General features: G+C 40.4%; 7 protein-coding genes across 7 annotated transcripts; 4 read left to right on the top strand and 3 right to left on the bottom strand.

The window, feature by feature from the left end:
- Window positions 1-103: 103 nt before the first annotated feature.
- RHIMIDRAFT_275382 (uncharacterized protein) lies at window positions 104-707 on the bottom strand (the record flags this gene model as incomplete). Its single annotated transcript, XM_023612546.1, has 2 exons — window positions 541-707; window positions 104-513 (listed from the first exon to the last, which is right to left on the bottom strand). Coding segments are annotated over exons 1-2 (562 nt in total), but the record flags the coding sequence as incomplete, so codon positions are not given.
- Window positions 708-843: 136 nt separating this feature from the next.
- On the bottom strand, window positions 844-1,838 carry RHIMIDRAFT_102594 (uncharacterized protein). Its single transcript, XM_023605134.1, has 2 exons — window positions 1,352-1,838; window positions 844-1,297 (listed from the first exon to the last, which is right to left on the bottom strand). The coding sequence occupies exons 1-2, from the start codon at window positions 1,596-1,598 to the stop codon at window positions 1,035-1,037; spliced, it is 510 nt and encodes a 169-aa protein (XP_023468236.1). The 5' UTR covers window positions 1,599-1,838; the 3' UTR covers window positions 844-1,034.
- A 3,028-nt stretch (window positions 1,839-4,866) lies between these two features.
- On the bottom strand, window positions 4,867-5,861 carry RHIMIDRAFT_235303 (uncharacterized protein; the record flags this gene model as incomplete). Its single annotated transcript, XM_023608333.1, has 2 exons — window positions 4,867-5,241; window positions 5,310-5,861. The coding sequence occupies 2 exons, from the start codon at window positions 5,859-5,861 to the stop codon at window positions 4,867-4,869; spliced, it is 927 nt and encodes a 308-aa protein (XP_023468235.1).
- A 1,557-nt stretch (window positions 5,862-7,418) lies between these two features.
- On the top strand, window positions 7,419-8,138 carry RHIMIDRAFT_235302 (uncharacterized protein; the record flags this gene model as incomplete). The annotated part of the gene is made up of 1 exon (XM_023608332.1): window positions 7,419-8,138. The coding sequence occupies one exon, from the start codon at window positions 7,419-7,421 to the stop codon at window positions 8,136-8,138; it is 720 nt and encodes a 239-aa protein (XP_023468234.1).
- Window positions 7,978-9,043, top strand: RHIMIDRAFT_102562 (uncharacterized protein). The gene has a single exon (XM_023605133.1). The coding sequence runs from the start codon at window positions 8,169-8,171 to the stop codon at window positions 8,862-8,864; it is 696 nt and encodes a 231-aa protein (XP_023468233.1). The 5' UTR covers window positions 7,978-8,168; the 3' UTR covers window positions 8,865-9,043.
- A 1,810-nt stretch (window positions 9,044-10,853) lies between these two features.
- Window positions 10,854-11,106, top strand: RHIMIDRAFT_275378 (uncharacterized protein; the record flags this gene model as incomplete). The annotated part of the gene is made up of 1 exon (XM_023612545.1): window positions 10,854-11,106. A coding segment is annotated over exon 1 (173 nt), but the record flags the coding sequence as incomplete, so codon positions are not given.
- Window positions 11,107-11,735: 629 nt separating this feature from the next.
- On the top strand, window positions 11,736-12,248 carry RHIMIDRAFT_275377 (uncharacterized protein; the record flags this gene model as incomplete). Its single annotated transcript, XM_023612544.1, is given in 2 exon segments — window positions 11,736-12,134; window positions 12,147-12,248. Coding segments are annotated over 2 exon segments (449 nt in total), but the record flags the coding sequence as incomplete, so codon positions are not given.
- Window positions 12,249-12,267: the final 19 nt, after the last annotated feature.

Raw genomic sequence — 12,267 nt, 5'->3', positions numbered from 1 at the left:
TTGGTGCATCTACAAGCAATGTTTAATCAGTATAAAGTCATACAAGTGGTTCATGTATTATTACCTTAAAAGGCCATGGCAGACAACAGTAGGATTCGCTCACGTTGATACGGTCGTGGATTTGGAACACGACGGAACGTGTGGAGGCTCTCGTTGAGGCATGTTGGACAGCACCTACTGGTCCTGTACTCGTCTATAAGATAGACTTGGAACTCATGTTTCTTGAGAAGTCTTCGGAAACCAAGGCCACGAATGGGCTCATGATACCTAGCATGGGGAGCGGACCAGTTTCCCATCACAAACACGGCGTCTTCTCCAAACCTGGCGCGTAAATCTTGAATAAGCTTTTGATCGGCACGTTGTCTGTTGAAGTACGCTGAAAGACGGATCTTGCGAAAGAGGGGGTATCCATTATCATGGTTTGTGATGGTATGTCCATAGAATCGACTGAGAACGGCAGACTGTTCAGATCTGGCTTGAAGGAAGCGGCCAAAGCCTTCTACGGATATAGTACTGCTTGGCTGTTGAGAAAGGGCTTACTCAGCTCGAACGATATCAGGATCCTGGGCTTCGAGAGCTTGCAAGATTCGACGGTACTTTTTAGTTTTCCACGTCTTGTCTTGCTGTTGTTTAGTGTACCTGAATTTCACTAATTGCTCTGGTGTAGAGTTTTCGTGTACAAAATACAACATACCTCTTCTTCCTGGATCCACAGCGACGCATCGACCAGAAACCCCTTGGTGATTTCGACGAGTTACATTGGTGATGTAGGAGGTAGCTTCATACTTCACTGGGAGCCTTGCTGTGTATCTTGTTTGCCTGTCGAACCTCTTCTTGAAAACCGTGACGTCAACGCCATCAGTTTGAATAGTGCCACGGAATCTAAGTTGTACACCTTCTTGCGGCTTGAGGGCTTTTGAATCAAGATTGACAACTCGATGCCAGTAGTCCAGTTTATCGACAGCATTAGACCATTTAATTCCCAGGATGCTTTGGCAGAGAATCTTGCTGTCGATAGTAACGTAACAAGGAGATCATGAGCGCCGGAGAGGAAAACAATTGAAGATGGGCAAACCAAGAAATACAAAGAGACGAGAGAGTTGATAGAAGGCCTTAAAGTGGTTGACAGGGTTACGCTTGACATTATAATAAAGTCTCTGTTCGTCAAAGTTGTAATCTCTATCATAAGCATCAAAAACAGGCCGAAGAGTGATAAGAGCTTCCATATAAATAGGCTCTTGAGGGACTTGTTTCATATCTATAGGTTGCTGCGAAATAGCCTGCTTGAATGTCTGCGCTGGTAAAGAGATGTCTTGACGGATGCGATGCTTGATTTCGTCATCATCCATACCTTGTGCAGACAAATCTCGTCTCAAATCTGCTGTTCGTTGCCGTATGCGAAGTAGTGCGTTGACGGCACGTCGAAGGTGCTGGCCAAACCTAAGATGAGCGTTGTTGACATAAACTGTGTAGACTTTGGTGCCTTCGATTATAACAGATTGCTGAGCAAATACAAAGTTGGGCCTCTGGTAGTTGGTGATTGTAAGGTAATCATCCAAGTGCCGATTGATTAATTCACGATAACCAATGAGAGCCATACTTCTTTAAAAAAAAAATCCTTGTTGATATATTCTTGTATGTCAAAATTCATGTCTTGCAACTCCCGAAGGAAGATGAATTTTGAGAAAGAATAGACGTGCATTGTGATGATGTGTACACGTTCGACGAAGCTTTCGAGTGTTTCACGATAGAGATCGTTCCAACCAATGCCATCAACAGAGGATTTAACAGCCAAAATACGGTCGCCGGGTGCGAGGAAACTAGAAGTACTCATAGCCGATGAATAGAAGGAGCTTGGAGTGGAGACTTCATCCATGGTGAGATGCCTATTGAATATATGTGGTTAGTTAAAGATTGCCTCTAATAGCTTAAAAAGAATTTTACTTACTTCTAGTTAAATGGATATATATATCTATAAAAAGATTGATATAAAGAACTAGAAAAACGATAGACGTCAATTTACAAGATATATTGTTAGATAACGGTGTATCCAATCGTTTAGATAAGTTTTTACTTGCTGGAAGTGCTTGATGTGTAGATTTAAAAATATAGAGATTGATTTTAGAAAATGAAGGGCCAAAGAGATGTATCTACTAGATGTATCTACTAGATGTATTATTAGTTACAGACTGCATCCAGCAGTTTAACTATGCTTTTACTTACTTGAGTAAAAAGATGATTATAAGCTTTTTTAATAAAGAAAAAAGAACGAAATGATAGTGAAATGAGCGAATTCTTAGCTAAAATAGTGCCCTTTTTATAATGAAATTCATTATGTTGTCAGTAGTACAAAAAATCAAGTAGTACCCATGGATGTATTCGGAAGAATGAACATGTATTTATTCTCATACACTAATTGATGCGAAGCCTTTAGACATGGTTAAAGCTAAACTGTACAAAGAATGTGAAGTATATCTCTTGAAATCTCAGTCTATTATTGTAAAATGAGACTGAGAGCAGTGGCTTGAATATATTACGGTCAAGCACATCACATAATTTAACCATAGTTCATCATTCTATGAATCGCTTTTAGAGCGAGAACCTAAGAAGAAACACTTCTCTCATATGTATGATTTTAAAGTGCGTAAAAAAATTCTTGATATCTCTTTGTCGTTCAAGATGTACTTGAATTATCAAATAGAGAGAGAAATGGCTCATTATTAAGGCATTTACCAGTGTGATTACTATCATCTGATGGATAGTTTTAATGACTTTTAGTTTCTTTAGCTAAAAGATTGCTATTTCTTTTGACTGCAAAAAAAAAAAAAAAAGAAATAAGAATACTTTTACTTGTAGTACATAACATTATAGTAATCACAACATATCGCCTGGATAATCAAATATTTTCTTATCAATCTATCCTTGCTTTTATTTCTATCTTGTTCCTAAACTTAAATATATAAAAGATCCCTTTTTTTCTTTTTAAATCGCAAGTGAACAAACAAGTATCAAACATGTTCCTGATCTGGTCCTCTTTTTGGATAATTATACAAAATTTGAAATGTGGAATTAGTACGCAAGGAAAGGCAGGCGTGCGTCTGTCATATTTTAGCATTTATATGATACTCACTTAAAAAGGGTATTCAAAGAGCATATTTACCTGTCTAGATATACTGTATAAGAGAGTCTGTCATACTGTGCGGCGTATATTGTTGGAGTGTATAACTCTCCACGTCTTATTTTACACAAAAGTAAAAAGATGCCATTGAAAGTTATCGTTTATATCTAATACATTCCTAAGTCAAATTATCAACTAACTCTTCAGCTATGCGTAATACTATTGAATTCAGAGGCATTTATATACACAACATGTATTATGTAAATGGTTAAATATTATTGTATAAAAGAAATATAATACATTGAAAATACGGTAAACGAGTTCTATTAATAAGGCTAAGATGAGTCGTGTAACTAAGATATAAATGCGTATGCCTTAAGACAAATTTAAAGATGTTCTCTGTTGCGGCATTTGGCCAAACATTTATATGAATGTCGAACAAAGCCTTTGAATTCACTTACTTTTAAGCTATTGGATACCTCACTAATTCTCGTCATAAGCGTCTCTTTTTTCAATAACGTATTGCGCTTTACTTTGCTCTTAACAACTGACCAGAATTGCTCAATTGGATTAAGTTCAGGAGAGTATGACGGTAAATAAGCATAACGGTAACCGCGGGATATAATATATTTAGCAATATCTCCAGATTTATGGATAGGAGCGTTATCCATGATAAGATAGCACCCTTTGATATGTGGATACCGATCCATTTCATCCATCGTGACCTTCAGAAAGCTAAAACGATGATCAGTTACTGCCCCTGTGCCCGTTAGCTCAACATAACCTTCTCTCTTTCTTTTCTTGGCTGGCGGCTGCGGTAATCTCAAGCTATACTTTATTAATCCTGAAGTAGTGATCGCATCTAAAATCGTTGTTGTTTGTGCTCGGGTTTTGGGCACTGTGACCACAGCAGGCAGTCCTTTTTTTGACCAGGCCATACTACGTTTTAAATTAATGTGAAATGCAGACTCATCGAGAAAGACGCAAGTAGTTCTAAAGTCCATGTCCGTACACTCTCACTTATGAACCCAGTCAAAACGCTCCTGAATTTTTTCTTCACTTTTCCTATCTACAGGCTGAAATTGGGCTTTTTTGAGTGACAAATTACATTGAGTTCTTACAAAATTGTAGACAGCGCTTTTAGAGACTTTGAGATCCTGAAAATTTTGAAGTAGGCGCTCCATTGCTTGCTCCAAGACGGCTGAAGGGCTCTCATTTATGTAATTCAAGGTCACTTGCTTGTATTCTTCATGAAGTATACGCGGACGGCCGGTTATCTTATGCTTTATAAAGATACTATCAGGATATGTTTTGTACATTTGAGCCCATCTTTGAGCTGTGCGAACATGAATACCTAATTGTTTTGCAGCAGCTGAAGCACTCATAACTTTCTCAAACATCAGTTTAAAGAATCTAATTTTGTCTTGATCCGTATAGAGTATGTACGCTCGTTTACTCGACACCTCCTTCATGCAAACATCTACGTCATCTTTTGCATCTTCATCTGCCATAGAGCCTACATCGAAATCATTCTCCTGAGCCTAATTATGCAAATACTGAGTGTGTGAACTAACTGTTTCTAAAGCATATCGCTCTTCATCAATGGTATAGTCCACAGGCTCAGGTCTAACGTATTCATCAACTGCATTACCGTGCCCATCTTCATAGAAAATTTGAAAGCTCATATTGTAATACTCGGTTTTTAATGAGAAAGGAAGTAAAAAAGTAAAAAAAAAAAAAAAAAAGAGCTAACAGTGCTTTCGTGCTTCATATACGACATTCAATTTGTCAGCAAGCGAGTATATTTCCATGGTCGAGGTTTGTGGTTCCACTGAAGTTGATATCCTTGTGTTACTACTGACACAGGCCATGAATGAAGTGTTGCCCGTTTCCATTGCTCTGAGAAACGTTGGAGACGGCCCCCTGGTAATATACCATCGCTTGATGTGGCGTAATGCGCCATTATCGTGGGGAAAGACGCTGGCGTTGATGGCAGTATTATTGGGGTTGATTGGAGCTTTGGGCCTCCGCGTGTATTTGGCCCTTGCTGCGTCCAAAAAAAGACCTGTGGAAGGTTCCACGTCCAAATCCTCTGTTATTGTTGTTGTCGTCCCACTGCATTTCTGAGGATGGACTGTTCGTATCTGGCTTGAAAGATTCTTTCAACTTCTTTCCTGCCCAAGGCCAAGACCTTGTCACTAGGCTCTTCTTCCAAGTGTTTAACGCTATCGGGGAGCCTGAGCGCCTTGATCGCCATTGTCTTAGCTTCACTTTTGATGGCCTTACTCGTGGCGTATGAGTAAACTGCAAGTTGTCGGATGCCTTCCATAATGAGAAAGAATTGCTCTTCACTTCCTCCTGATTCCAGGAATTGTTGGCATCCTTCGTAAAGGTCTGTTGCTGCTCTTCCTGCGATGATGAGTCGATCAGCTCCCTTGTATACTGCGTTTGTGCTTTGGAGGGCATCCACCGTTTTCCTTTTAAGTTCTCTGTGGAACTCTTTGTTGAAAATCTCGCTGTTGGTCCATTCACTACCTTCGTACTTTGGAAGGTTCTTAACAAATTCTTTGATGTTCTTCTGCAAATTGACAGACGAGCTGTTCTCCAGTTCTTCCAAGATTTCGTTTGAAAGGTTTGTAGGGCCTTCAATTGATCTGTCAAGATTGAGCTTCCTTGATATTTCCTCAATGATTTGTTCGACTTGTTCTCTTGTAAACAATTGTTCAGATTGATCACTGGACATATTGTTACCATGGTGCGCGGCGCAAACAAGATCTAAAGAAATAGGAACCAAAAAGTTTTTTTATTATGTATTATCTGAAATTAAAGCGTGGCACGAAAGAGCCTTTACCACCTCATCTTCTCCTTCCACTTCGGCAGCTGTTTGATTGTTTCAAAGTTTTATTATAAATACAATTATATCGTAATTATATGGTAATTACTAGCCAGATCACCACAGTTGTCACGGAAAAGAACTTTTCATATACTGTTTAGAAAAAAGAAAAGAATGGCCATTTACATGATTCTTGCTTTAGATAGGCGTCCTTATGCTACACCTGTTAACACAAAAAAATAGAGCATTATCATTCAGGCTTTTTTAGCACTTTACTGTAACTGAATAATTCGTTGCTAGTTTTTTCAAACAAATACTCTTGGTATTCTTTTCTTTTCATTTTTAGTAGCCTTTTAAAGTAGATTAAAACCTCCTCACATGCAAGATGTGAGTGTAAAGTAGCTATGAAAGTGTATGACTTGGTTTTGCTTTGACATATAGTGTAGTAGAGGCAAAGACGAGGGGTGCGTGTACTTTTTATTAGGCCGAGAATATGGTAAAAAATCCTCCCAGTAGAAAACGGTTGTTATTTTAGAGAGGCTTGTGCTTTTTCAAGTAAGATGAAGCTTGAAATAATACTATATATATTGTCCCAGGCTTTATTTATTTTGATAGCAATATATATCAATGAGAGGGAGTCAATATACACTAATGAAAGGGAATATAAACTTGGCAATGGGGAATAAAACAAAAAAATAGATGGTGTTCTAAACAGGACCAAGATGCAATAAAACGAAATCCTTATCCAGAAGACATAAGACATCATTGACCACACTAGTACGAATGGGTACACCGCTTTGGTAATCACTTCATACAAATGCTAATTTGAATATAGGATGATAACCACTTAACTTGTTCCCTAAGAAAAAGGTAAGAATAGTTTATACAGACTGCAAGATACTACACTTATCTCACAAGCATCCAGATACGTAACCAATCATCTAATCAGAAGAAAAAGACAATACTAGTCTGCCTGCCATCCCCTCCAAAGAAGGAACTACTGTCGCATTGTTGGGAACAACACCAAGCAGTGCAGATTGTTCGGACGCGTCATTAATGCCTTCCAAAAGTCCCACAGCATCAACGGCAGCATTGTCGCTTTAGTTTATTCAACCAAAACCTAGTCCGTTCTTTTTCAAAAGTATACATTCATTGGCAATACCAATCTGCCTGCCATCCCCTCCAAAGAAGGAACTACTGTCGCATTGTTGGGAACAACACCAAGCAGTGCAGATTGTTCGGACGCGTCATTAATGCCTTCCAAAAGTCCCACAGCATCAACGGCAGCATTGTCGCTTTAGTTTATTTAACCAAAACCTAGTCCGTCCAATGAAGTAATTTCAAGTAAAAAAAAAAGGGAAAAGAAACCACAGGGAAAATATATACGTAATATAAATTTGTGACGTATACAGCCGCAAAAGCAGTCATGAAAATTCTTTGATTGTCATATTTATCCCAATACTACGCATGGTTCTTTCGCACAACAAAATCAAGCCACCTGACAAAAGTGGCACTCAAGCTATTTCATCACCTCAAATGAATTCCTCTCAACGTTCTATTCCGCCCCAACCTGTTTTGTACTCTAGAGTACATAACAATCGCAGTAAAGTTCAGGAAAGTTTACTCTCTTGTCCTCCGGAAAAGTTCAGCTCCCGATCTTCTACATCTCATGGAGATCCAGATGACATGGATCCCATCGTTATTGAAACCGTTTACTGGGGAGTATCTCAGTCCCCTGGTTCTTTATTTTTCGACGTTACTTGTCGCAAGGAATCCGACAAGGATCTCTACAAACTGGCCTTTGATCAGTTTGATGATTTTGTTGGACAATTAGTTCATCGTTCTGGAACAAACAGATACTTGGAGATCAATTTCGATATTGACAGACATCGCTCCTATGCTTTTGATACTGGTTTGAAGTTTGATAAAGGCAAGATGGTCGTTAAGCCTGCACATGCCATGGCACCTGGCTCCATTTTGAAAAAAGTGAGCCTTCAACGTTTACCTTGGCTTAGACCAAAAGAGCTTCTTGCTGGCTTAACTGCCACACTCAGTAACTATGGTGTAGTCAAGGACAATGCCACAGGCACTTTCTTGAGTTCTGGATACGCAGTCCTCGATGTATCAAAGCAATCACTTGCTCAAGATGAGACCCCCTTTTTGGAGCTCTCTCATGTGATTACCTGAGTTGATCCGGACGTCTCTCGTTCTGGCAAAATGTTTATTTTGGCCTATTGGAATGATATGCCTACCTATTGTAAGTATTGTCATGAATCTGGTCATATCGCTTCCAGTTGCCCTAAATCCCCTAGCGGCAAACGTGTCTGCTTCCTCTGTCTCAAACGTGGCCATGTTCGGGCCGATTGTCCTGAACGCACATCCACTGCTAAGCGACGCCGTAATGGTCGCTCTGTAGCACGCCCGTCCTCTTCAACTCAGCCTGCTTCAAGCGACACTGAGATCACAACGTCAGAAATATCAAGTGGCGAAAAGGACGATTCGATAATTACTCCTAAGTCTCAAGAGATCATCATAGTGCAGGACCAACACTCAGAGATCACTGAGGCATCTGATCTACCTGTACATAATCCCTCGCACTTACATTCCAAATATGTCAATGTTGAGCCTTCTAGACAATCTACGGCAGGGATTGACCAGAATTCCCTCATTTCTACCTCTCGATCGTCTTATCCTCCCTCGGATACTGCAGAGGTTTACTCTGATGCTGAAATGGATGAGGCCCACCAGTCTTCTGAGAATTTAGAAGAACCTGATGAAGCACCCTCTAGTGATACAGAAATGAATGAAATCCACAATGACCCTAAAGCACCAGTTTCCAAATCTTCTACACCAGGTGTTTCTGTTCGTCGTAGCGGTCGCAATCGAAACGCTCCGGACAAGCTGAATCTTTAATCTTATTATTATGATATATAATAATCGCAAGGCATTCAAGTTACTATCTTTGAATGGCAATAGTTTTTTCAAAGTTAGTAAACCATCTACACGAAAACAATTTATACGACACATTCGATCCTATAATCCCACATTTGTTGCTCTGCAAGAAGTGGATAATAGTGATAACCCTTCCTCACATTTTGATTTATTACATCAACAGTTTGTTTGTCATCAAAGCTTATGGACTCAATATTGTGGTCTAGTTTGTTTTGATCCTTCATTTTCAATTACACGTATCCCTATGCCAGAGGATGCCAGATGTCTTCTGGCTCAAGTTACGCACATAAACGATTTTATAAAACCTTTCTTTATTCTTGTTATCTACGCTCCGGCGAATTTAACAAGAGAAAGGCGTGAATTTTACGAACGACTCTTACAGTTTCAGCAATTGGATCCATATGATGACAGGTCTTGTATTGATCGTCTTGTGATTGCAGGCGATTTTAACTTTACAATACAGGCGTCTCAATCTTCATCTTCCTACCGAAATTGGATTCAACTTCTCAACAGTCATTTCCAGAACATTATGTCTGATCTTCGTGATTTACACACTCCCACTTTTCGTAGAGGCGCAGTTACCAGATCAACGATAGACTATTTATTTTTATCTACTACCTTATCCGCCAATTACATCGATGCTACAGTTGACTTTGTCGATCCTGAATGGTCAGATCATGCTATCCTTTCAGTTGAATTAAAGCTTGACTTGGCTGATTCTCACGGTCCAGGCACTTGGAGAGCCAACCCGGTATATCTGGGACATAAGGACTTCCGTCGCCGTCTTGCTAATATGCTAACAGAGCTTTACCACTCAGAAATCGCGCATTCTCACTCTTCTCCGTAAATATTATGGGACGTGGTCAAAGTTCACGTAAAAGAATTTACTCGGAAATATGGTCGCTCATACGTCAGTTGGCGCTCCCAACAGATTAAGCGTTTACAAAAGAAACGTCACCGTATTCTTCAAAGTTCATTGCCTGAAGGGATATTAGTCGAGCATCTACCACGGGTCGAACGACAGATTGCCTCTCTTCAATATGAGCTTGTTGAAATTAAAGCTCTCAAGGCAGAGAAAACCTGGCGAGAACATGGAGAAACCGAAGCAGGATATCTTAAGAAATCTGCATCAGTTAGATCCGCCCAAAGGTCGATGCTTCAACTTTGGGACCCTTCTCGGGATGAATTTTCTTCCTCTCGGGATGATCTCTTGCGCATTTCAAGTGATTTCTACCAACATTTGTTTTCAGCTGAACCGGTAAGTAATGCATCGATTGATAATATGCTAGCGCATATTCCTACGGACTGCAAGCTTTCACAGGCTGCGCAAGATAGTCTGTCTTGCTCAATTGATCTGGATGATATCTTAGAGCAATCAAAGAGGGCTCCTAAACAAAGTAGTCCTGGCTCTGATGGTCTTTCGTATGGTTTCCTGCGGTTAATCTTCAATCACCCAGACTATTCCCAAATTGTCAACCAAGTGTACAACGATGCTTTGACTTGCTCAATTTTTCCTGTATCATGGCTTCAAACATCTGTATGTCTTCTTCCGAAGAAAGGTGACTTACGGTATCTTTCAAATTGGAGACCAATCACACTGATTAATTGTGACGCAAAGATATTCACCCGATTATTGAACAACCGTTTAAGGGAGGTCGTTTCTCCTTTGATTTGTCCTTTTCAAACTGGTTTTATGCAAGGAAGATTTATTGCCGACAATGGCCTTTTAGCATAAATTGCTATAGAGCAAGCTTCTTTCCGGTCCTCCTCGGAAGTTGGTCTGCTGTGCGACCAAGAAAAAGCTTATGATCGAGTGCATCCTGTGTATCTTCGCTCTGTCCTTCAGGCTTTTGGTTTGCCCTCCGTTTTTATCTCCGCTGTTTGCTCTCTCTTCTTTGGTACAACCATGAAAGTCAGCGTTAATGGGTACTTCTCGTCACCTATACAACTAGGTCGTGGTTTACGCCAAGGAGATCCCATCAGCCCTCTTTTGTTCAACTTAGTAATGGAGCCCTTGGTTAAATCTATTGTTTATTCTCAACGAATTCGTGGTTTTGCTTTTCCTTCGGTCGACGTTATGGAGGGCGTTTCCTTACAGAACCGCATTTCAGTCCCTTCGGAAATCAAAGTCCTAGCATATGCAGATGACCTTTTGATTTTCCTTGCTGATCAACATGACCTTCAGGAGGTTCAGTCCCTCATTCATCAGTATAACTTGGCTTCTAATGCAAGAATGAACTATAACAAGACTGTAGCCTTCCCTGTCTCAGGCTCTTCCCACACGGAATGGCCTACACTTTTACAGTCATATGGAGTTACTCAATGGCATGACTCTACATCGTCTGAGCCACTCACATACCTTGGATACCCTCTGTTACAATCGCCTCGACAGCGAAATAGTTTTCAACAACGTATCGTAGAAAAAGTATCCAGTGCTTGTAACATTTTTAAGCAAAGGTCTCTGTCCATTCGCGGCCGTGCAACCGTCCTCAATGTGCTTATTCTGTCCTCGCTCTGGCATATTCTTAGAGTAGTTGGGATTAACCAAAAGACTTTCGACACTATCCGAAAGGTTTGCCGCGAATTTCTTGGTTTCAGGATTTTCCCATCTATATCTCTAGACACCTTTCAACAACCCCTCAAGCGTGGTGGACTGGGTTTCCTGGAGCCGAATTGTCAACACCTGGCTCTTCAGTATCGATGGTTAACTCCTCTCTTGCTCAATGATGATCCTTCTAGTTTTACTACTTTATGGCTGCGGGCTCATTTGCTTAGCTTATCACCTCTGTCGATTGTTGACGCAAGATTGCCTTTTCTCTTTCCGTCCTTTCGCAAAGGCCCTTTAGCAATGAATTCTCCAGGGGTCCTTCCGGTTCTATTTCGGTCTTTCGACGCTCTTTTTGATTCTGGTACAGTTCTTACTTTGCTCAACAGCTCTTTGTCCGAACGTCCTAAGGTTTCTGTTGAAATCTGCTTATCCTTACCACTATCGGAAATCATAAATTGGCCTGCAGATGGCTCACCTACGATGCAAAAGCCTTATAAGTCTCTTCAGGCTAGCCATGCTTTTAGTTTATCACCTGATCGCTCTCATCTGATTCCTAAAGCATGGGTGAACGAGCAAAGACAACCTTCTCAGGGTCGTAATCGCATCCGAAAGTTGGTTCGCCTTCTTTTAGCCGGACAGCTTACTTTACATCCTTTTTTCGCCCGTCTTTGTTTACCGGGCAGTGTTGTGGCTGCTGTTCCATTGTCTCTCTCTGAAGTCTGTGGCCAATTAGTCCATCCTTGGATCGAGCCAAACTCTGATACTATTCTGCCTCGTAATTTTCGCAAGCATCACCAACAGCTGCTACAACAATCT

This window comes from Rhizopus microsporus (genome assembly GCF_002708625.1).
Source record: "Rhizopus microsporus ATCC 52813 unplaced genomic scaffold scaffold_4, whole genome shotgun sequence".
Classification (NCBI taxonomy): domain Eukaryota; kingdom Fungi; phylum Mucoromycota; class Mucoromycetes; order Mucorales; family Rhizopodaceae; genus Rhizopus; species Rhizopus microsporus.
Note: the sequence above shows the minus strand (reverse complement) of the source record. Positions and strands in the feature narration are given on the sequence as shown.

Bases quoted from the DNA above. Each gene is read 5' to 3' on its own strand.
- RHIMIDRAFT_102562 (XM_023605133.1), top strand. From the start codon at position 8,169: ATGTTTATTTTGGCCTATTGGAATGATATGCCTACCTATTGTAAGTAT.
- RHIMIDRAFT_102594 (XM_023605134.1), bottom strand. From the start codon at position 1,598: ATGGCTCTCATTGGTTATCGTGAATTAATCAATCGGCACTTGGATGAT. The intron at 1,298-1,351 runs GTATGGATGATG...TCTCTTTACCAG, and splicing joins ACGAGATTTGTCTGCACAAG to CGCAGACATTCAAGCAGGCT.